The following is a 24,725-nucleotide window of genomic DNA, read 5'->3' as shown; positions in this document are numbered from 1 at the left end:
TTGTTAAATATTTAATATTTAAATATTAAATAGTCAAGAGTGAAACACCAAAGTCTACATTGATAAATACACAAAAGTGCTGGAGAAACTCAGCAGATCCTGCAGCATCCGTAGGAGGTAAAGATATAAACCCAACGCTTCGGGCCAGAGCCCTTCGTCAAGGCTAGAAACGTTGATCTCAGGTTGCCTTGGGGAACAGGGACCTCGAGCTGCTGCGGGGAGAGGGGACTACTGTATACAGTACTTTTAATAGGAACTTTTACAGTAGATTTTTTTTAATTTGGTCATATATGTGGGTGGACATAACTCATATAGGTTAGAAGTCAAGGACAGTAAAATCCCCAGAATCTGGCACCTATGAGGTTTGGTAGATGCCGGATAAGTGTATGTTCCATTCGCTTGAGATTTACTCTTACAATGCCTAACAGGAAAGATATCAATAAGATAGAAAGGTCCAGAGAAGATTTATTAGGATGTTTGCCTGGAATTGAGTTACAGGGAAGGGTTAACCAGGTTAGGACTTTTTACTCTGGAGCCTAGAAGAATGAGGAGAGATTTGATTGAGTTATTTAAAACTGTGAGGGGGACAGAGTAAATGTAGGTGGACTTTTTTCCACTTAAGTTAGGTGAGATACAAACCAGAGGACATGGACCAACAGTGAAAAGGGAAAGGTTTAGTGGGAACATGAGGGGGAACTTCTTCACACAGAGAGTGGTGGGAGTATGGAATGAGCTGCCAGATGAAATGATAAATGCAGGCTTAATTTTAATTTTTAAGAAGCATTTTGTCATGGATTATATGGGTCTAGAGGGCTATGGTCAGGGTACAGGTCAGAGGGACTAGGTAGATTAATAGTTAGGCATGGACTAGAAGGGCTGAATGACCTGTTTCTGTGCTCCATTGTTCTATGGATCTATGGTTCTAATACACCATCATTTAGAATAAACAGTTTAAAAGACAAAAAAAACGATATTGTACTTAGATTGAACAAACTTCACTAGCACGAATATATAAACCTTAAAACATTTTACTTTATTTTTAGTCACATTCTTTGAAAACATTTAACCGCCGCTGCATCTGCAGGTTCCTCCCCCTCAACAGAGCTGCCCGAAAGATGAACAATAACATTATAGATAATTAACCCCAACATCCCCTAGTTTACAGATAAAGCCTCTGACTGAGATGACTCTTACTAAGCAGAGGTAAGGAGACATTTGAAGAGAGCCGCCCCAACGGCGAGCGGTATCAACCAGCTCTTCATCCGGGGCGACGCCTTTGCTGTTTCACACAACTTTATTCAAACAGCTCCTACGAGCAAAGCCTGACCAGGGCACCCCACTGGCTGAATATTTCACTAAAGGTTTCCGTGAACATTTATTTTCAATTTTAAACGTATATTTTTACCTATTATTTTATACCTATTTATTTTAATTTTTAAAATTTATTTCCTCAATTTTTTTTTGCCAGTTGCTTGAGGCTGCTGGTGGCTTGAATTCCAGATACCAGGGGTTTTGCTGTATATCTTTGCCTCCTATGTGCACTGCGTGACCTGCTGGGTTTCTCCAGCACTTTTGTGCATTTCCCAGTCAAAAGCAGTGACTTTGAGCCAGGCCAGAAAGCCTTTCTGTCCAGTGCTCAGTCCCCTTGTGTTTTCAAACATTCATTTTGCAGCGAATTCAGAAGCTCCAGAATCTCAGTCTGACTTTGCTGAATGAGGCTCCTTGCTGGACTGAGGAATTCCAGAAGTTGGATTTCTTCCATCCTCATTGCCATGATTAGATCCAGTCTGCTGTGGATCAAAAACATGGGATGGGCCAAGACTCCACCCATGCTTATTTGCTGTTTTTCTTCCAACTCCTCCTTCTCCTGTGAATTAGAGGTCAATCCACAGGACGTTAAGGGCAGCAGAGAGGATCAATGGAGTCTCCCTTCCCCCCCCCCACCCATTTATGACCCCCCACTGGGGTCATTGTCTGAAGAGGACACACAACATCATTGAGGACCTTTTCCACCCTGCACACAGCATCTTTCAGCTGCTCCCATTAGGAAAGAGATCCAGGAGGATCAGAGCCAGCACCACCAGGCAGAGGAACAGCTTCTTCCCACGGACAATGAGAATACTGAACGACCAAAGGAACTGCTCACACTAATCATTTGAGGCTCTCATATTCATTAAACAATATCTATTTATTTATTTATGTGTAGCATTCAGTAATACCTGGTTGTGTGTCTGCGTGTTTTGCACCGAGGATCAGAGAACACTGTTTCGCCGGGTTGTACTTGTGCAATTAGATGACAATAAATTTGACGATCCTGGAGGCTAAGGCTGTTGTAGTGATTGGAGCAGAAGCAAGTAATGGTGCAGAAAAAATAACGGAGCAAAATTGGAAATGAGACACAAGAGAGTGGTGATCCATCTAACACACGTGGCAGTTGGAGACGCTGAACAGCCCAATCCCATCTCTGATATTGCTGACTTAGCAATGTGCAGTTCTCCCATTCTGATGCAAGAAATTAAAAGCCATGGGAATGGGCAAGTGAGAGTACAGGATTCATCTGGCTGAAATGGAGAACAATGGGGGACAGAAAAGGGATGAGGAAGAGTGGAGAGTGGGAGGGGAAGAAGGGTTGAAGAGCAAGGAGGACTGCAGAGTGGGTGTCACGGCATCAACCCAACAAATATCAAGTGTCGAGGCATAGGTCGACTTTTCACTGATTTTCTTTAAAAAGCTGCTGGTTCTGGGATTGCTTCACCTGCTTCTGAGAAGTGAAAGAGGATGTGGTTACTTTCATAATGTGTCAAATATCTGGCCAGTGATGAAGAACTTCATGCAGGCTCCCTGCTGATTGGCAAATCTATCTCTAGAGGACACCCATCACTTGTTGCTGAGCTTCTACCCTGCAACTTCACCCACTTCCAGTTGGGGAATGTATCCAGAGGAGCAGGTTCCCAGGGTTGGCCTGCTGTTGCAGCTTCTTCCTTGGCCCCATCTGTCTTGTTTGGGTTTGCCAGTTCACGCCTTAGCTCAGGGACGGAGGGGGGTGGGGGGGAGGTTGACTATACTAAGCACAATTTGGCCTGAAACTGTCGGGAATCCTGAGGATTCCCACTGCAACCTTAAACCCCCTCCCTCCTCATTCTCCTGATCACACCCCCTCCTGTAAACTCTTACTCTAGTTCCCTCTTTCTCCCAGCCACCTCCACCCCACACTATCCAAACTATAGACTACTCCAAGACTACTAAGTTCTGCTCAATAGAAGTATCACACTTTTTCGCACTGACCACAACTGAGGATGATTTATTTGTCCTTTTATATATCATGGTAAGCTGTGCTAATTTAGCTTCAGTATTGTTGCTGGTGGATCTCGCATACCTGTGTGGCAGCAATGAGAATTTCAGTTCTTCTGTACATTGTCTATGACAATAAGCTCTCATCATATCAGGATCATTGTTCATGAAGTAAAACATGAAATTCTGCAGACTCTGTGATTGAAGTAATGCTGTAGAAACTCAGAAGGTCAGACATTGTATTTGATATAGCAAAAATAATGAAGTATAACCAATGTTTTGGGATAGAGCCCTTCATCGGGTATGTTATTGTCATGAACATGTGTTATAAAATGTGTTGTTTTGTGGCAGCAATATTGTGCATTACAGGTGCTAACTTTGCTAGAAATTACATTTCCTTACTGCACTATTTAAAAATAAATAATGAGGGCAAAAGAACAGAATGTGAGGTGCTATCTGTGGTTCACTGTCCACGGCGGAGGGAAAAAAAACTGTTTTTGTAACATTGGGTGCTTGTCTTCGGGCTCCTGTACCTCCTTCCTGAAGGAATGGCCTGGGTTGTGAGCGTCTTTGAGGATAGAGACTGATCATTCCATTACCTGACCCATCCTTCCTTTCCTTCTGCCCCTCCCTCCCCTCTCCTACCCATTCTAACCCCGCAGCCCTCCAGCAAACGTCCGCTTTGTACCTGAATGCCGGTGAGGGTCAGGCGTTGTCTGAGGCTTCTCCCCAGAGGTGCTCATTCCGCAGATCTGAGCAACCCCCTCATTTGCCTCTTGCATGGGAGTTCCAATGGAGTCTCTGAATAGGTGCATCAGTGCCGAGCTGGGACAGGGTCAAACCATGGTTGCATTCGGACCCCAGCTGTGGCCTTGAGTTCTTCCCATCCCATGAGGCACATACAGAACCATCTTCAAACAACTCAAGGTTAACATATTCAAGACTCACAGATTAATGACGAAATTATTTCTTGCTACAGGTGCTGGTAACCATCCTGGATGTCAATGACTATCGGCCCAAGTTCTCAAAGAATATGTTCAGTACCAGTGTGTATGAGAATGAGCCAGGAGGGGCTTCTGTAGTCACCATGACTGCAACAGACCTAGATGAAGGGGAAAATGCAGAGTTACAGTACAGTATTCAGGGGGCAGGAGCAGGTAATTCAATGTTTTTTTTAATCATTCTTTTTTGGAAAGTATTACATAATTCTTTTGCATATCGTCTCATTTATGTTTGAAACTCTTATGCTACACATCTCACCAGGACGCTAGGAATAAGTACATTTATATTTAAAATTTACACATACAGCATGGTAACTGACCATTTTGGCCCGCGAGCCCTTGATGCATAATTGCACCCAATTAACCTACAACCCTGGGACATTTTGAACGTTGGGAGGAGGCCGGAGTCTCTGGAGGAAACCCAAGCAGAGAACAGGCCAACTCCTTACAGTCAATGCAAGATTTGAAAACCTGGTCCCGATCTCTGGCGCTGTAACAGTGTTGCACTAACCGTGCCGCAAATCATTTTAATCTTCATTTAGAGGAGTTTCCAGCAAAGTTAATGTTCAAAATTTATTCCAAACTGACCTTGAAAGGCTGGCAGTGATGGACCTTTCTTTGTCTGGTTGAGGTTCCAAGATTTGACCTGTCATCATTAAAAGAATAACCCACGTATTTCGACTCAGAATGAAGAGTGGTGCAGAGGTTCACCTAACTGGAGGAAAGATATCAATAAGATTGAAAGAGTGCAGGGAAGATTTACTAGATGTGACCAGGACTTCAGGAACTGAGCTACAGGGAAAGGTTAAACAGGTTAAGACTTTATTCTCTGGAGTGTAGAAGAATGAAGAGGTTTGATAGAGGTATTTAAAATTATGAGGGGTAAAGATACAGTGAATGTAGGTCAGCTTTTTCTGCTGAGGTTGGGTGAGATACAAACCAGAAAACATGGGTTAAGGGTGAAAGGGGAAATAATTAGGTGGAACATGAGTGGGAACTTCTTCACCCAGAGAATAGTGGGAGTATGGAATGAGCTGCCAGCTGAAGTGAAGAATGTGAGCTCAAGAAAAATGTGAACATCCACATCCTTGCCTTGGGTTGGGGTGGTGTTGGCTGTTCCGTTTTTTTTCTGTTGATGACCTAATCCACACCCTCCCACTTTCTGCAGCACTTGCTGGTGTCAGTAGTTCCTCAAAAGGGAAGAACATCTGTAGGAAGGAGGGGGATAAACTGGAGTGAATTCCTTTTCCTCTAAGACGTTACACTAATTCCATATTATTCAATGAGCAGGGCCCAGCTAAAGACAACTCTAGTTTACAGGCAATAGCTCCCATTGGCAATTTCATATTCCCATCTCTGGAGGGTCCCACCACAAGTTACAACCCCATTGGAAATTACAGCATTGCTCACAACCATTAACTACCAAGATTGTTTACGGAAGAGTTTACCATCAATTAATGCTGGTTAGAAGTTGATGTTGCCAGTAAAAGAGGATTATTTTCCTCTGTATCTCTCTCTCTCCAGATCCTTTCTCCCCTTTTACCTCTCCATGCCATTTATCCTCAATCACATTTACCATCTCTCAAGATATCACCACTCATTATTTTCTTCCTTGCTTTTGCTCTTTCCTTCTCTCTCTTTTCTCTTTCTCTCTCCATCCCTCCCTGTACACCTCCCATGATCCACATGGTATTTACAACAATCTTCTAATTTCCTGTTCAATGTCATGCCAGTTTTTAATTTTATGTAGATGAAGTGATTATGTTTCCTGCACACAGATCCCAGAACCACATAATTGTGCTTCCTTCTATGTAACATGTGGTGTGGGGGTTTGTCCCCTGTTCTCTCTCATTCCAGAGGCCTTTAGGATTGATGAAAACACAGCAGTAATCACCACTACACGGCTCCTGGAGTCCTATGAGAGATTTAACTTGACCGTTGTTGCCACCGATAAAGGCAGGCCACCACTGTGGGGGACCACTCTGCTCAAGGTCGATGTGATTGATGTGAACGACAACCGACCAGTGTTCGTAAGGCCTCCCAATGGGACAATACTTCACATCCTGGAGGTAATACAAGGTGAAGGGGCCTATGCCATTGTCAGGGAGTCATACAGCAGTCCCTGAGGTCTAACTCATCGATGCCGACCAAGATCACATTCTGACTCATCCCATTTTCCTCCAATTAGTCCATACCCTTCTCAACACTTCCTATCCCCAAGAGTTGCCCAAATGTACTTTGAACATCCTCATTATACCCAGGGGTGTAGCCATGTTCAAAAGTTAGGAGGAGCAAGCAGATATAAAAGGCTCGACGACACATACCAGATGGTGAGTCAGTGGTTGAATGGTGGGCTGCACCAATATTTTGACAGCGTTGGACCAGAGCAGTTGGGGTGGGTAGGGTGGTGGTGTTGTGCCGTCAGAGCGGGAGAGGGGGAAAAGGCACCACTTTTGAAAAATGTACTCAAGGCTCCACCTAGCTACACCACTGATTGTACCCATTTCTCAAGTTCCACATTTGGACTAGCCTCTGAATGAAAAAGTTGCCCCTCGTTCCCTCTTAAATCTCTCCCCTCTCACCTTAATTACGATTGCAGTAAAGTCTTAAAATCCAGTCTGCTTGGGGATTGGGTCAATCCGCAATTTCTAGATTCTTGAGCAGTACTTCTAGAAATTAAATATAAAGAGAATAAACAGATAAACTTTAAAAGTTTATTAACAAAACATTTTTTCATATAAAATACAAAGGACAAAAAAAAATCAATAAATATTTTTTGGGTGTAGGTTAATGGGGTGTAAATTGGATGGCATGAGCTCATGGGCCCAAGTGGCCTGTTGCCATGCTGCATGTCTAAATATTTTAAAATTTAAATTTCCACAGTATCCACATGGTCGCTTGTTGCTGCTGTGGCACTTATGCATACTTGCAAGAGCCAAGATTTTCCAAGGAGTTTGGATTCTGGATTTCTAGCATCGGGATTTTCGGGCTTGAACTGTAATTTGGAAATTTGCCCAGCCCCACCCCATTCCCAGCGTGCATAATTGCAAATTGTTGAGAAGATTTTGTTTCATGGAGAAGCCTGTTAAACGCAACATTAGAAATAATAACATTTCTTTCAGCACTGAAAGTGTGAGAGGTGATGTACTAGTTAGCAGGAAGTTTGCTGACTCACCTACATAACTGGAAGGAAATGAACCCTTCTTTACATTGATCTCATTCAATCCGGTTGATTGAGCAGCAGGATTTCTGTGTGTGGGTTCTGTTGAACGTAGCTTGTCTGTCACTCAAGAAGATACCTGCAGATTTGCTAACTAGGCTTGTAGGAACCAGTTCTTTACAATAGCCCCTTTTAAACTGCAGCAGTTGGGTGCCCTCCTTGGACCCAGATGCGATTACTGGGGCAAAGTTGCTGGAAGCACCTTTCAAATCGCAAGGGTATTGACCCAACCCGGTGATTTAAGGGAGATCCCCCCCACGATGATACGTCACGCACTCACTGGAATTACTGCCAGATTTGCTGGCTGCCCGGTGACACGCACATGAAAGTGCTAATGTCACCGGAATAAGCAGGTCAGCCATTTTCCTGTTCAAATCACCTGTGGACACGAACTAGGCAAGTTTAACTGGGCTCCTTGACTACCTCTGAGGTTAGTCTGGGACCTAGTTGGATTCTGACATGGTTGACCTTTCAAACTGCCACAAAACTGGGGCACTAACCGGGCAAATTGTCTGGTTAACCCAATTTTACATGGCAGTTTGAAAGGGCCGAGTGTTAATTTTAAGTTTAGACATATAGCTCGGTGAAAGGCCTTTCAGGCCCTTCAGGCCCACAAGCCAATTCCCTAAAATACTCTAATTAAACCTCCAATCCCTGTACATTTTTGACTGGATGAGAGATGATTTAGTCCACATTTTCCAAATCGATACGACAACCTGATCAAGCAGAAACATGTTCTGTTGGGAGATCTGGAATAAAATTCACATTCATGAAATTTATGTGCAAATAAAGTAAGCAAATACAACATTTTCTAGAAACACAAAACCCCCCTGTAATGCAGAGGTCAGCTGTAATCAATGCTGTTCCTTGTTAATCATAAATCTGAGATTGTTGAATTTTCATTGACCGGAGAGAGGCCATAGGAGTTAATCGTTCCTCAGCCACAATATTGTATCGTGGAACAGGCTTAAGGGACAAAATAATTAGGTCCATTTCCTGCCTCTCCTTAATCTATGGATGTAAACATTTGTGAATGTCATTGGTTTTCCCTGTTCTCCTCTCTCACTAACATTGCCACACTGCACTCCTTCTTCCACAGTTAAGTTGAATCTCCTCCCAAACCACCAAAGATCTGCAGAACTGACACAGCACATTTTTTGCATGACTGGCCAGCTATGAAAATTAATGTCTGTCCATGGCCAAATGCACTGCCAAACCAAGGCCACCCGTAAAATGGAAAAGCAACACCTAATTTTCCATCTTGGCACTCTCCGGTTTCTGCCATACCTCTCCCGGTTCTCCCTCTCTCCCCTATTCTTCTGTCTTCTTTCCTCCAGCTCTCCACCCCCTTCCCTCTCCATTGACAGAGCCATCCCCCCCTTCCCCTGTTTGCTGGTGTGCCCTCCCTCCATTATCCTTCTGCCTGTGAGCCTCTGCTCCTCCCACTCCCCCTCCCTCCCCCCACCATTTTGTATGGACACCTGCCTCCATTTTGCTCATACCTTGATGAAGGGCTCAAGTCTGAAATATTGGCTATGTATCTATCTTTGCTACATAAAGTACTCTGTCGAATTTCTCCATCTTTGTGTGTTATCTGTGTATATTAATTATTAATTTTCACTTCCTTTTGCATTAATATGTTTTTCTTTTCGTGGCATCTTGTGTGTTAATTATACTGAAATTGGTGTGACAGTGAGATGTCATTCATTCATTCGGGTTCTGTTGGGTTTGTTAATGCTCTAGCGTGTGAGCTCGGTGTGACTTGAGATCGAGATACCTGAAGTGTACTCTTGTGCTCATTCACAGGAAAGGGACCCGGGGTTCAGTGTGTATGAAGTGCTGGCCACTGACAATGACGAGGGTGTGAATGGGGCAGTTCGCTATGGCTTCCTTAAGACAGCGGTCAACAGAGACTGGGAATACTTCAGCATCGATCCCATCAGCGGAATCATCAACACCACTGCCAGATTGGACAGGGAAAGACAGGCTGTCTATAATGTGAGTGAGAATTGGAGTTCCTGCAAGGTCATTTTGATGGTGGGAGGGAGTCACCTTATTGCAAGGGTGGTCAAATGCCGGCCCTTGTTGCCCATTCTTAAGTGGCCTGTTAGAAGAAGAAAAAAATGACAGCATGTCAGATGTACTGTAAATGCAGCATTGCCGCTGGTGTGGACCCATGGAGAGCAGGGAACAAAGTCTCAGCACTCTCCCAAAGGGTCCAACCGCCCAGTCCAACTGCCGCCAGCTCTGTACAGGCTTTAAATGACCTGCTAAAGGAGCTGAAGGTGGTTGAAAACTGTAGGGCTTAATATTGTTTGAGCCATGGCTCCTGATATATTTTTGTATGTGGCCCTCAACCAAAAACGTTTGGCCATCCCTGCCTTATTGGATGTCATATGAAATCTCTCTGTCTTGAAGTGATGTTGGCAGTATTGGTTGAAATGGGTGGAGGCTCAGACACAGCACAGAATGAAAAAGGGGGCAAAATAGCCTGTCCCTGAGCTGTAAGCTCAATGAGAAACTACAAGCTGATGAAAGATTAGAATTCTCCTTTGATTTCATTGGAAGGCTTTCAAGTGATATGCCATTTGTGATGTACAGTCAATAATTTGTTTGTCCTACAATGCTGTCAGACATTTTGCCACTATACAAAGTGGTTGAATTTTTTTTAATTTAGACATACAGCACATTAACAGGCCCTTCTGGTCCATAAGCCTCCACCGCCCAAATACTCCAGTTAACCTACAAACCCTGTATGATTTTGCACGATTGGAGGAATCCGGAGCTCCCAGAGGAAACCCATGCAGACATGGAGAGAGCGAAGAAACTCCTTACAGACAATGCCAGATTCAAACCCAGGTCACTGAAGCTGTCTAATTGCCACGCTAACCGTGGTGCTAATGCAAGGCACTCACATATGGACATGGGTTGGTGCTCCAACTTAGATCCTGATCCAACTTCCAAACACTGTTTCTCTCTCGCCCTGGACTATTTTCCTTCTGGTATTAACTGTGATTTATAGTTAATCCGGGGGTATGCAGTACAACCCCATGTATCCAGAATTCAAGCAACCAGCAGCCTCAACCAATCAGGAGAAGAAATCGGGAAATTTTTTTAAAATTAAAATTAATAAGAATAAAATAATAGATAAAAAATACATACATTTAAAATTGTAAATGTTCTCTGAGGTAACCCATAAATCTTTGGTGAAGATCGGAGCAAATATTCAGCCAGCGGGGTGCCCTAATCAGGCTTTGCTCGTAGCAGCTGTTTGAATAAAGTTGTGTCAAACAGCCATGGCGTCGCCCAGGATGAAGAGCTGGTTGATGCTGCTCGCCGTTGGGGTGATTCTCTTTGCTACCTGCACTCTCAGTGACACCGAACTACAGCTGGTGCAGATGAGATCAGACAGCCACTGATTTTTCCATGGCCTTCCACGTTCTCAGTTTAAGGGCTGTATCTTGTGCAGACTTTGAGAACGAAACAAACACAAATTCAACATAATTTCTCCAGCAAAATGCATTGAGCAGAGCGCAGATACATGAAATCCATCAGTAACTGTATGGGGATGCATCTTAGCTCCTTTCCAGACAGGAAGAAGTGTTGTTTGTTCTTGTTATATTATACTAGAGAATTAAACTCTTCATTTTTTGCTTTCTCCCCAGCTCATTCTTCTGGCTTATGACCTCGGGCAACCTGTTCCCTACGAGACCACACAACTTCTGCAAGTGTCCTTGGATGATATTGATGATAATGAGCCGCTCTTCCTTAAACCACCCGTGAGGACAATTCAGCAAACACATCGAATCCAATCAGAGACGGGCTAGTGGCCTGATCCTGTTGAGGCAGGGGCTCGGATAGGAACTTCTGACAGTGCAGAATATGACCACCACCCCCCCCCCCCCCCCCACGAGTTAGCCCACTTATCCCAACTCCAGTCTCAACAGCCCTCACATAAAAGTTATTCCTTTTAACCATCCTTTCAGGCAGTGTGATCCAGAGAACTGAAGGCTGAGAGAGGGGGAAATAATCCTCTCCCTGGGTTTTTTTATTTGCATATTATAGAAACATAGAAAACTTACAGCACATAAAGGCCCTTCGGCCCACTAAGTTGTGGTGAACATGTTAAAAAATAACTAGGCTTTCTCATAGCCTCTATTTTTCTAAAATCCACGTACCCATCCAAAATTCTCTTAAAGGACCCTATCGAATCCACCTCCACTATTGTTGCCGGCAGCCCATTCCACACATGCACCACTCTCTGCATAAAAACTTACCCCTTAAATCTCCTCTGTACCAACTCCCCAGCACCTTAAACCTGTGTCCTCTTGTGGCAACCATTTCAGCCCTGGAAAAATGTCACTGACTATTTACATGATCAATGCCTCTCATCCCCTTATACACCTCCATCAGGTCACCTCTCATTCTCCGCAACTCCAAGGAGAAAGGGCGGAGTTCACTCAACCTGTTTTCATAAGGCATGCTCCCTAAACCAGGCAACATCCTTGTAAATCTCCTCTGCACCCTTGTCTTTAAATTGCTTCCTATTTGAAACTGTGTATGTTCTGAACTATTCCCAGCGAATGTCGAGAGCATCTGCTCTTCAATTCTTTTATATCGCTTGACTAAATGCCTTAAATGCATAACTTCACTAGAAAACTGCATGAGTATGGAATGTGGTTTCTCAAGGCTCATTAGGGACGTTCCAGTGATTTAGGGCTGTGCAGTGACAGGGTTATATGAAATGAATCGGGCTTTACATTTCTATTTTTCATGATAAAGAGACACAGGGCAGTTAGGAGGTGGGTGAGACCTGTCAGTGAAGTGAAGATTGAGGAGCAAACAGCAGACAAGATTGGCACGGCTGAGTGCCTTGTGAAGCAAACGTTGATCCCCTCTGGGTATGTAACCAGGCAGTGCAGGTTAGCGAGAGGGATTTCACAACTGCAGGGCCACGTCTGGGTTGACCTAAACCACTGCAGTATTCCATTAGCTCTCCTAAAAAGCTGAATAAACGACTGAATTTTCCTCCCATATTTCTGCTATAGATTTCTCAGGGAAGATGGTGAATGGGTTGGAAAGTGGAGTTGATGACAGCGTCGGCCATGGTCTTATTGAATGGAAGGGTTGGTTCAAGGGGGCCTAGTCTTATTCCAGGATTTTCAGAAAGTTCACACACTGCAGCAGGTTGCCCTGATCACCCCGGTCGTAGTACATTGCAATATTGTTTCCTCATAAACTAATACAGGAATAGATAGATGTTTTAAAAACATGTTTAGCATCTGATCACATCTCTAGAACATTTCAGATTGTGGGATTATGTCAGAAATGTGCAGGTTGAATAAAATGGGAAATATTTCCAAAGTGCAGAGAGGAAAGTCATCTTTGAATTTCAGCAAAGAGAACATGCAAAGTTATTTCCATTTCACATCTTCTCACTCGGAATAACAAGAAGCTAACTTGTCGCATCTTTTATTAGAGAAGTTTGAAGTACCAGCTCCTTTTTGTGGCCGAGCATTCTGATCCTGCCACGGTTGTCGGGAACGTGACTGGAGCCACCGATGCTGACGAAGGCCGCAATGCAGTGGTCTATTACTTCATAGCAGGTAGGTTTCCCGTTGTTTGAGGTGTACCTCGTCGCTTGCCTGAATCTTGCATATTATTTTCAACTCTGCCAGTTTCCTACCTTTGACTGAACCTACAACAAAGCAATTTTACCTTGATTTCTTAACTTGGTTATCAGAAACTGTGGGAAAATTTGTTTTGCCACTTCCCACGCTCGCTTGGGACTCATTTAGGGTTCACTTTTCAAAATCCAGACCGTCAGCCATGTATTCTGAAATTGAGAACAAATCCAATTGGTGTCATCCCAATTACATGTTTTATCAGTGCCCCAAAATCCAAGGGTTCTGGAGCAGAGTCTTCAGCACACTATCCGAAATATCTGCCTATTGACTGCAATAGTTGGAATCTCTTACAACTCCATAAATTCTCTGCAGAAAAATGCAATAGCATTTGCATCCCTATTAGCCAAGCATCTAATCTTGTTACACTGGAAGTCTGATAGGGGTCCTTCTAGTACACAATGGATTAAGGATATCAGTTTCTTTATTAAACTGGAGAAAATCAAATGCACTTTAAGATAGTCCACCGGAAAATTTTTCCAAAAATAGCAACCCTTTATGCATTTTTTTTTTCTCTGAATTGCGAGTGCTTACAGAGTAAAAAATTAACTGTGAGACAGTTGCACCAGAACAATCAATAATGTACCAATGATACTGTCAGCAAAGGTGGTCAGGGGGTGGGGAGTCCAGGAAAGTATCTGAGGGTGTGTGTGAACGTTGGTGTAAAAATGTGTTGTTTTTCTGTTAAAAAATGAAAGCAGAAGCACAAGGTTCATGGGTATAATGTGTACAAAGTTGTTTTTGGTGCTTAATAAATTCATTTTGGGAAAAAAAATTCTTGGATATCAGGGAGTCTGGAATCACGTAGCTCGACCCCAAAATATCCAAGTAATTCAGATCATCATGATCTATCATAGTTTTTTAATCTCTACTGATCCAAACTTAATGTGTTTCGATCAAGGGAAGCTCATTAAATTCTTTCTCAATCCAGCTGGAGATCCAGACAACAACTTTCATTTGAACAGGAATGGGCTGTTGAAGGTCCTGAATGACTTGGATCGAGAAACTAACCCATTCTACATCATCATTGTCAAGGCCTCCAGCAACCGGAACTGGAGACCGTCAAGGCAGAGGAATTATGTGTTTGACCCCAGCTCTGACCTTACCCTCCAAGAGGTCCGAATCTTCCTGGGTGACATTAATGACCAGCCGCCAATATTCACAAAGTCTGAGTATACAGCCGGTAGGTTTCCTTCATATACCGTGAGGAACTGCAGCCGTTTAGGTAAGAGGAGGAGACAGATGTTGGGATCTGTGTAAGCAACAACGCTAGTTAAAATGGGTATTCAATAAAAAACAGCACTGCTTCATTTCCAGAGCAAAGGGGTGAAAAGTTACAACAACCTATTGAAGTTTGGTTTGATCATTAAGACTGATCTCCATATAATGAATGCAGGAGGAAAGTTATTCGAACACTGATCAATTCTTATCAGGAAAACCTGAACATTCTCAACTCTTTTGTCTAGAAAAGTGGCTGAGGGTAATCAGATAATGACTCAATGGACCAAATGGCCTACTGCTGTTCCTTTATCTTGTGATAAAGATAAATGAAGTAGTTTGCCAAGGAAGATAGGGAAGAAGAGTTTCCACTCACAGGGAGTCCACTGCGCCAGGTCACCAATAAATTCGAGAAGAGGTTCAGAAGAACCAACTTCCCAAAGTGAGAAGGTGGAACTTCCAAGAATAGACTCTGCTGGAGGAGGGGTCCTGTACTTGGGGGAGAGAGAAGAATGAAGGACAACGCTGAGAGAATTTGCCATATGTCAATTTACATGACTTTCCTCTCTGCATACTCCTACAACAGTTAATCAAGAAGGAAAATTGTTAACCACTGCAATGTAACTGAAAATAAACCCAGTCCTAGTTGAAATAAGCTCATGATATAACCATATAACAATTACAGTATGGAAACAGGTCATCTCAGCCCCTCTAGTCCACAACGATTTAAGTGACCTCTAGTCCCACCTACCCGCTCTCTGTCCATAATCCTCCAATCCCCTCACATCCATGCACTCATCTAACCTTCTGAAAACTGACCCTGATGCAATCACCTGTTCCGAAAGGTCGGTCCACTCAGCCACCACTCTCTGAGTGAAGAAGCTTCCTCTCATGTTACTTCTAAACTTTGCCCTCACCCTTAACTATGACCCTTTGCTCCAATCTCACCTACCCTCAAGGGGAAGAGCCTATACGCATCTACTCTGTCTATCCCCCTCATAATTTTAAATACCTCTATCAGATTGCCTCGTCAACCTCTACACTCCAATGAATAAAGACCCAGTCAACTCAATCTCTCTTTGTATTCTAGATACTGCATCCAGGAACTTCACACAACCACTCTCATTTTAGATTTTGATGATAATTTCAGAGATCAAACACTTCATTTTTCTTGGTAGATGGGAATGTTTTGCAATGATATGAATTCATGTTCTTTGTAGAATATTTTATTCCTTGCATTCACATAAAAGAGAAAGTCCTGCAATAAATTTACAAATGTGGCTGCCTTGGTCATCCACTGAAGGAGGATGCCATTTTGTTCAGACTGACCAGTTCTATGTAATGTTGCTGGTTTAAGAGACATGGCAATAAAGCAAATATTACCTTGACCAAATTTTCAATAGTCTTTTCTAAAAGAATATTAATTGTTGTGTTTTTGTCTCAACCGACTATAGATCAATTTTGTTCACAGAAATACACAATTGGCCACAGTTATGTTTTCAATGTGCATTTGTGAAAGATGTTTAGTTCATTGGTGCATATATATTACTGGAGAGAAAAACATTCTCAAAACGCACACCCAGAAATCCCCTGGTATCTGGCAGCTATAGGGATTCATAGATGCTGGTTAAGTGTATTTTTCGGTTGCTTGAGACTTACTCCAACAAGGCCTAACTCATGCACCTGCATTAAGAATAAACAGTTTAAAGACAAAAATACTTCTCTGTACTTAGACTGAAGAAACTTCACTTTACTTTATTTTCAGTCACAGTCTTTGAAAATATTTAACTTTCACTGCAGCTGCAGATTTCTCCCCCTCCACGGAACCACCCGAAAGACAAACAATAAGATTATAGATAATTAAACGCGCCCACCTCCCAAGTTTACAGATAAAGCCTCTGACTGGTGCGACTCTTACTAACCAGGGATAAGAAGATACTTTAAGAAACTCACCCCAACGGCGAGCGGCATCAACCAGCTCTTCATCTTGGACAACGCCATTGCTGTTTCACACAACTATATTCAAACAACTGTTATGAGCAAAGCCCGACCAAGGCCTTCCGCTGGCTGAATATTTGCTCCCATCGTCACCAAACATTTGTGTTACTTCAGAGAGCATTTATATTTGCATTTTAAACTCACACATTTTTACCTATTATTCATTCTTTTTTATTTTAATTTTTAAAATTTATTTTCCTTAATTTCTTGACGCTGCCAGTTGCTTGAATTTTTATCTGGTAAATGTTTACCGCCATTCCATAAGCAAGAAGAGAGTTTCCAACAGCAGTCGAGCCACAGCCTCCCATCTCACCAGTTGAACGTAAAAGTTCTGTGCTTACATCATGTGAATATGAACAGTTATTTCAAGATTAGGATTGTTTACTCTTTCCAGAGCAGATAGAAGAATGGAGGAAGGAAAAGATTAATTTTCACTTCAAAATTACCTGCACTGTTACAAGTCAACGGGTTGCATATGGTGGATAGGTTCTCAGGTGCATCTATTTCAATGCAAGGTGTGTTGTAGGAAAGGCAAACAAGGTTAGAGCGTGGTTGCAGGAGAGGCAGGTCTTTGGGGGTGGGGGAGGTGAGGGGATGGGAGGGATGAAAGTGGCATTGGTTGTCAGGGAAAATATCACAGCTGTGCTCAGGTAGGACAGACCAGAGGGCTCGTCTACTGAGGCTATATGGGTGGAACTGGGGAATGAGAAAGGTATGACCCACTCATAGGTTTTATTATAGACTACCCAGTAGTCAGTGAGAATTGGAGGAGCAAATCTGTAGAGAGATAACAGACAGCTGCGGGAAACATAAGATTGTGATTGTAGGAGATTAATTTTCCACATATTGACTGGGACTCCCATATTGTAAAAGGGCTGGATGGCCTGGAGTTTGTCAAATATGTTCAGGAAAGTTTTCTAATTCAATATATAGAGGTAACAAGTGGAGAGAGTGCAATACTGGATCTTTTTTTAGGGAACGAGACAGGACAGGTGACAGAAGTATGAGAAGGGAAACATTTGGGTCCAATGATCATAATGCCATTACTTTCAAGTTAATTATGGAAAAGGATAAGTCTGGGCCTCAGGTTGTGATTCTAAATTGGAACCTTGGTTTTTGAGGGATAAGGGGATCTGGTTCAGAAGCAGACAGAGATGTATAGCAGGAAAAGGCAAAATGAGGAGTATAAAAATGCAAAGAAAAACCTCAAGAAAGAGATTAAGAAGGCAAAAAGAAGGCATGAGGTTGCTTTAACAGATTATGTGGAGGAAAATCCTAAGGATTTGAGCAAAAGGATAGTAAGGGACAAAATTGGTCCCCTTGAAGATCAGAGTGGTTGACTTTATTTGAAACCAAAAGAGACAGAGGAGATCTTAATTTTTTTTTCACCAGTATTCGCTCAGGAAACAGACACAGAGTCATGGGAAATATGATCTACATCTACAGGAGAGTTTTGGTCTAAGTGATCATAAAACATAGGCTATTCAACTCATCGAGTTTTCCCCGCCATTCAATCATAAGCTGATCTATTTTCCCACCCAGCCCTCTCCCCATAACCTTTGATGCCCTGGCTAACCAAGAACCTATCAATCTCTGCCTTAAATGCACCCAACGACTTGGCTTCCACAACCACCTGTGGCAACAAGTTGCACAGATTCTCCACACTCATTTCCAAACATGAATGTTTTTCTTTGTCAATCGTTTTATTGTTTCAATTCAACAAACATAAGAATGATACAAAGAGATGGGGATTGCCCTAACAATGGTCAACATATACAAGCACAGACATTGAGCAGCATATGTAAACTGAGCCTCCCAATCTCTTAAAGGCCAAACGTGAAAAGGAAGCAATTTTTATTACAAAATTACAAACTTCTGAATATTGTTGATGTTTCTTACCTTGTGCGTGGAGTCTAATGGATTTGTCTCCTGCCTGTAGGTGTTGCAACTGATGCCAAAGTTGGATCAGAACTGATCAGAGTGGAGGCATACGATGCTGATATAGGAAACAACAGCCTAATCTTCTATGAGATCATTAATATCCGCTACATTAAGCTGCAGTTTAATGATTCTGAAGATATTGGGAACGTCTTCATCATTGGTAGGTGATGCACCTTGAAAGACGGTTGTTGAGAAACCAGTAGGCTCTTATTCACTTAAGAACAAAGGCACATCCATACTGTTCGATTCTCCTGCACAAAGGAGTCTGTGTGGAGACGCTATAGGTACAATGGGCCAATAGGTACGCCTGACCAGACAATTACATGCAACAGTGGTTTACTACAGTAGGATTATAGGAAATGTGTGCTTCAATGTACCGTTCAAGTGTGCTGCTGTGAAACCATAACCCAGTGGTTCGCAACCTTTTTCTTTCCACTCACATACCGCTTTAAGTTTGACAACCACTGTTTATCTTGACTCGTTATGTGCACGATTTCATAACTCCAAAGGAAATGGGCTAATGACAATTTTTCTTAAGCAAAATATTTCAATAATAATTGGGTCAGTGATTCTCAACCTTCTCTTCCCACTCCCATACCACCTTAAGCAATCCCTTACCAATCACAGAACACCGATGGCATAAGGAATACATAAAATGGTATGTGAGTGGGAAGAAAAAGGTTGACAACCCCAAACTCTTGGTATTGGCCTGTTCCAATGTTAGCACTTAAACAAGTTGATGTGAACTGACTTTGTCAGTGTTTTTCACAATTTACCTTGCACATAAAAAGTCCATCTCACAGATGCTTAAACTAAACTCATCATCAAGTTGGAAAGATTACAAAGGGTGACCAGAGATCTAGTCAAAGATGGGTCTAAAAAGGAGAGATGACCATGGGTAATTTTATCCATGTTTTTCTCAAATTTTTAGAATTCTCTCTGGAAGCTCACTCTCAGAAATCTATGATTTCTGACCTTGCATCCTTTCTTGGGCTAGTGTTTGTGATGTTTTGCTGCAAACAGCACTGTGGAAAGGGAGATATCCGTCACATCCGAAAAGAAAGCTAATGCTATGGTGGCATTCATTTCAAGAGGAATAGTGTATAAGGGTAAAGAGGTGTTGATGAGGCTCCATGGGGCACTGGTGAGACCTCATTTGGAGTACTGAGTGTTGTGGTTTTTTGATGTCCAAAAATGAGTCAGGAAACGTGGAGAATTCTTCAGAAAAGTTTAAGCCTTTATTTGCAAACAAAAGCTGAGACAAATCCAGGCCTGGGCTCTGAAATGTCTGTTGCTATGAGACACTGCCCTTTTTTATAAATACAGATTTTCAGTTACTTATCAATGTTTGACTTTGATTGATGTTTTGTATCAGTTAGCTCATCCTGGGTTCGTTTCTCGGTCATGGTTCTCTTATCACTTCTCCTTGCGCTACACTTAACTTCTTGTAACCAGCCTGTTCCAAATAAATCACTCACCACTATGGTTCCCCCACCTCGTCCTGTCTAACTTCTCCTATCTGATCTCCTGTTACTCCCAGATATAACCTTGATGTTTTCTCTCTGGACTTGTGTTTTAAAGTGAGCAGTTTTGTGAAACCTTGGGGATGAAAATATTTTCCCTTTGTATTTTAAAATTAGCAGGCTTTGGAGTCAGCAAATTCCACACATACTTTTCTACAAACTGTGGCTGTAACTTAATTACATTAATATTTCCCATAAACAGTGTAGATGAAGTACATAGTAAATTATTAACATAATAATGGATTAATGAATAAATCATGAATAGTACATAGGTATATTTTCCATGTATTCCTCCCTTTGAGTCCTAAATGGTCTCACATAGAGAGAGAGAGAGAGAGAGAGAGAGAGAGAAGACAAAAAGCTGCATACAGAAAAGGTCAGGTTAAACTACAATAGCTATCCTTAAAGCTGGGATATTTGCAAAATTTTGTGCTCAATCTTCAAAGTATTCTCTCTCCCACTCCCTGGGCCACTGAGCCAAAAACCTGTCCCTTCATGACTGAGACACGAAAAAAGACCCAGGAACCCTCACAGCCATGCTGCTCTCTTTTTGTGCGTCTTGCACGTCATGCAGATTATAACAATACATCAGCCCTCCCTCCTTACTGCACTGTACCAATGTCTGATTATCCCACTCCTCCCCACTTTGAATCAAACCCTGGTCTCCCAGGGAATCTAAACCAAGAACTTGTCATGTATTTCTGTTGATGCTGTACCCGTCCGTATCATTGATGGAGCCTCTCCTCAGTCTAGACATCAGGCTTCCGTTTTGTGTTTTAATTAACTTTAATACAGGTACGACATTCCTTTTCTTAGTTTTGTCTTTCAGTTTATAATTTTTAATTAGCTAATATCACAATTGCATGTAAGATATATGACCCCCCCCCCCCCCATTGACCCTCCAAATATTCAGGTTAGCCAAGCAATCCATTCACCTGCCCCTCGGTCCCTGTCTAAAACTATCTAACTGATTATGGATATCTTGCATTGCCTTTGTAAAGCACGTATCCCCTCTACCCCACCCTGGGGAACAAACTGATAACCCACCATATCTGGTTTGTTGAGAGAAAAGCCTCGATTCTACCAATTCTCAATTAACAGCCTTCAACCCTGCCACTGTCTCATTGCCCAATGCAGTTCAGCCACTGATGAGATGATTGCAATTCTTGGCAGCTACCACCCCAGCTGATCTTCCAAGGGATGTAGACTCGCCATCCGATGTCAGATCCTAGGGTAACAGGATTGTTATGGTCCACACAAATTCCTTTGTCACTCCTCAGTGACGATCTGTCTTCTGATGCTCGCGTTTTCTGGGCATGAGATGAGAAGAAGTCCTAACGTCCCAATGGCAAACAAGGCAGGGAGGCTGTTTCCTGCAATATCTAGGCTTTCTTTAACTGATAACATGTTGGGGTCTCGGTACATTTGTTGGTAATAATGTCTGGGATCTATATATGAGCAAAATCAAGGGTGATTTTTCCTATCCTTACTTGATATTTTCCCCATTCTTTCTCCTTGCAGCATATCCCCACAAACCACCTGAGTTCCTCGAGTTAGATTCAAACATTCCTTCCTTTAACAAGTGCATGAAAAGTGTCCTTCCTTAATCCGACAATCGTGTTCTTCTATACAAAGCAAATCATCTTTCAACTTTACTAGCTCACATTCCCATCCTATACCATCAAAACACATGGGGTAACTACTATTTAAGAAATATGCTGACTGTGCTAATTCAGAAGTGATTGCGATGTAAAAGCGAGTACCCTGGCAACCTCCTCTTGTCATACAATCTATCTGATCAAATAAGTATGGCTGGCCTTCTATATACCTTCCTTTATCTGCTTGGAACCATTTAAGCGATTCATCAGCCAATAGCCCTAACTTCTGATTGGTGTAGCACTTGTAAATGATGTGTAGAGGGAACCACATATTTCAATGAACAGGACCCCATCCAATTAGTAATGAGCCACGGATACGCTTTAGGTCAAAATAAAGATCTCATTGTATACACTAGGAGTTTTGCATCAACTTTCTCCCAGGTTTAGTCTGGTTATTTGACTGGAGGTACCATTATCACTCCAGCTCTTATTCTTTTTCCCACATTGTTTTGCCATGGCTATATTACTACCATAATAAATTCTTCCGCCTGCTCCGTGTAATTGGAGCATGGTTGGGACCAGTCCCTTTTCTGACTATCATAAAATTACCTGTCCAGCCCTTTTCTGGCCTCCTGCTCCATTCATAAAACTCACTGTCCAATTTAAATTTTTACCATACTTCAGATATAAATAACTCATTGGCTGTTCCGGGGTCCCCACATTACTCGTTCCCAACATTTTTCCCATAGGAGTGTTTACTCCTGGCTTATCACACATTTGTCCCATGTTGTCCTTTTGTTCCTCTGCGGCCACTTCAGGGTCCTGAAACTTCGCGTGGGGGATTTCCCCTCTTAACAACCAGTCTAAGGCAGAGCATCAGAACTCGGACAGCATGTTATGTTGGACGGTACTTTTATCCCCTCACCAGGCAAATCCTCAAGCCCTTATCCTCTGTGTGCTCGGGATGTGACACTCTTAGTTCATCTGGAATCAGAGTTATGCTAAAGGGAGGGAAGGATCAATTGATCTACCACCCTAAGAGAAGAACCGGGTAAGTGTCCCGTGGGCCTTTAGATGCTAGTTCATTTGGTCACTGACACCATCCAGCAAACATTCCTCAATCTTGGACTCCTGGTTGGTTTGCCAAATGTATTGAAACTGCCACTTCCAGATGCAAAGGACACAGCTGGTCCAGTTAACTCTTAATTGGAGACCCAAGTTAACCTGAGAGAACCCTTACTGCTTTCAGCCTTGAAAGCAGTCTCCAGAGGTCTGTGTTTACCAAAGGGATGCATCAACTTTTACACACTCGAGAAAACAAGTTGAACTAAAAGATGACATCATTATTCTGCATAGAAGGTCACCCCTTGTAGCCCGCTCCTCTATATCCTGTATCAAAGTTGAAGAATAAGAACATGGAGTTACATTTACTCCACATAATGTAGGTCTCTTGTCCTGATTCTCCTCCTGTTTAGGTTCTTTCTCCAGTTTTTTAACTTTCTTCTTTAGTTCTCCTCACTGCCTGACTCGATTTCCTCCATCTCTCTCCTGCTCTCTCTTTCATTCTCATATTTTGGATTTATCTTCAGACATAATTTTTGATTATTTCAGTTCTATTCCATTTCATTACACATGTACGTCAAAGGTGCCTTCCCTTTCACCACTGGGTTGATAGCTTTTTTGTTCTTCCATTTTTCAGATGTTTTTATGATATTGTTTTTAGATACTGGGAACTTTTTACTTAGCATCTCAACTGCAGTTGCTTTATTCATTGTGCTATTTTGTTCAGCTCACTTTGTCGTTCAGTCCAGTCGTGGTCTTTATTTCTGTCCTGTCCACTCTGCAGTTACAGTGCTATTTTCAATGCTGCTTCTACTTTTTTCCCAAAAACTTTGTGGTTTTAAATTGTCCAATTGATCCCAGTTTTATCTAACTTAACCGTTCTGCCCGTGCAGACCCCTATTTACGTTGGGCAGTATTCATGAGGACTTGCCAACACCACGTGGAATTTTTCCTTTAAACAAACTCTATCCATTTCTACAATACACCTCACTGTGCAGTTTTCCTGATCAATTCTCCGAGCCTCCTTTTAGGTCAATTTGTCAGCAGATTCTTTGGATCGGAGAGACCCTCTGACTGTCATTTGGCACTTCGGTGTCCCAGATGGAATTTTTTTTTTTAATTTTTTAATTTTTCAAACTATGAACCATATTAACCAAAATACACACAAACATTTCCCTCTTGAATATGACACAGTGTCATTTTCTCCCCTTTTCCCCCCTCCCTACCCACTAAACTTTCAACATATACAATACAATAAACCCATTAAAAAATGTCATCACACAATGAAAATAAATAAGAAAATTGTATCATCTACTGTTACACACTGGGTCAGTTCATTTCTTCTTCTCATTCTATCATTTTAGGGGGTGGAAGTCCACGGTAGGCCCTCTCTGTTGTGTTCCATGTACGATTCCCAAATTTGTTCGAATACTGTGACTTTATTTTTTAAATTATATGTTATTTTTTCCAATGGAATACATTTATTAATTTCTATGTACCATTGCTGTATTCTCAGGCTCTCTTCTGATTTCCAGGTTGACATTATACATTTTTTTTACTACAGCTAAGGCTATCATAATAAATCTTTTTTTGTGCTTCATCCAATTTGAGATCTTCTAAGTAATATAAGAAGTAAAGAATTAGGTCCCAGATGGAAATTTGAAGCGAAAACTGCTTACCTTTTTTGTGGCTGGCCACCCTTTATCTGTCGGCTCCAAGAAGATTCCCAAGGGGCTGGGAAGCTCTCAACCAGCCACCTCTTTTCTGATGAGTCTCTTTCCAATCCTGCTCACAGTGCCAAATCCTGTTGTGGTTTTTTGATGTCCAAAAATGAGTCAGGAGAATTCTTCAGAAAAGTTTAAGCCTTTATTTGCAAACAAAACCTGAGACAAATCCAAGCCTGGGCTCTGAAATGCCTATTGCGATGAGACACTGCCCTTTTTTTTAATTCAGATTTTCAGTTACTTATCAATGTTTGACTTTGATACATGTTTTGTATCAATTAGCTCATCCTGGGTTCATTTCCCGGTCATGGTTCTCTTATCACTTCTCCTTGCGCTACACTTAACTTCTTATAACCGGCCTGTTTCCAAATAAATCACTCACCACTATGGTTCCCCCTACCTCGTCCTGTCTAACATCTCCTATCTGATCTCCTGTTACTCCCATGTATGACCTTGATGCTTTCT

At 42.2% G+C, this 24,725-nt stretch overlaps 1 protein-coding gene and 1 long non-coding RNA gene across 11 annotated transcripts in view; one reads left to right on the top strand and one right to left on the bottom strand.

Annotated features, from left to right (window-relative positions):
• Nucleotides 1–24,725, top strand: part of cdh23 (cadherin-related 23) — an 874,975-nt gene that overhangs the window by 830,683 nt on the left and 19,567 nt on the right. For 8 of the 9 annotated variants that reach the window (XM_069885557.1, XM_069885556.1, XM_069885568.1 and 5 more), the window contains 7 exons: nucleotides 4,271–4,448; nucleotides 6,150–6,361; nucleotides 9,319–9,510; nucleotides 11,178–11,291; nucleotides 12,992–13,118; nucleotides 14,128–14,379; nucleotides 18,352–18,513. In XM_069885557.1, coding sequence (XP_069741658.1) covers nucleotides 4,271–4,448; nucleotides 6,150–6,361; nucleotides 9,319–9,510; nucleotides 11,178–11,291; nucleotides 12,992–13,118; nucleotides 14,128–14,379; nucleotides 18,352–18,513 — 1,237 coding nt within the window. The remainder of the gene's footprint in view (nucleotides 1–4,270; nucleotides 4,449–6,149; nucleotides 6,362–9,318; nucleotides 9,511–11,177; nucleotides 11,292–12,991; nucleotides 13,119–14,127; nucleotides 14,380–18,351; nucleotides 18,514–24,725) is intronic. The other variant, XM_069885559.1, reaches the window with a different exon arrangement.
• LOC138736295 (uncharacterized) lies at nucleotides 1,952–24,463 on the bottom strand. Of its 2 annotated transcripts, XR_011340199.1 has the most exons (8): nucleotides 24,216–24,463; nucleotides 14,303–14,448; nucleotides 13,231–13,348; nucleotides 10,675–10,982; nucleotides 7,468–8,261; nucleotides 6,875–6,961; nucleotides 4,881–5,500; nucleotides 1,952–4,393 (listed from the first exon to the last, which is right to left on the bottom strand). It is a non-coding gene; the product is annotated as an uncharacterized lncRNA (long non-coding RNA). The 2 variants fall into 2 exon arrangements; XR_011340200.1 differs by lacking the exon at nucleotides 7,468–8,261.

Source organism: Narcine bancroftii, chromosome 6 (assembly GCF_036971445.1).
Source record: "Narcine bancroftii isolate sNarBan1 chromosome 6, sNarBan1.hap1, whole genome shotgun sequence".
In the NCBI taxonomy this organism is placed as follows: Eukaryota; Metazoa; Chordata; class Chondrichthyes; order Torpediniformes; family Narcinidae; genus Narcine; species Narcine bancroftii.
Note: the sequence above shows the minus strand (reverse complement) of the source record. Positions and strands in the feature narration are given on the sequence as shown.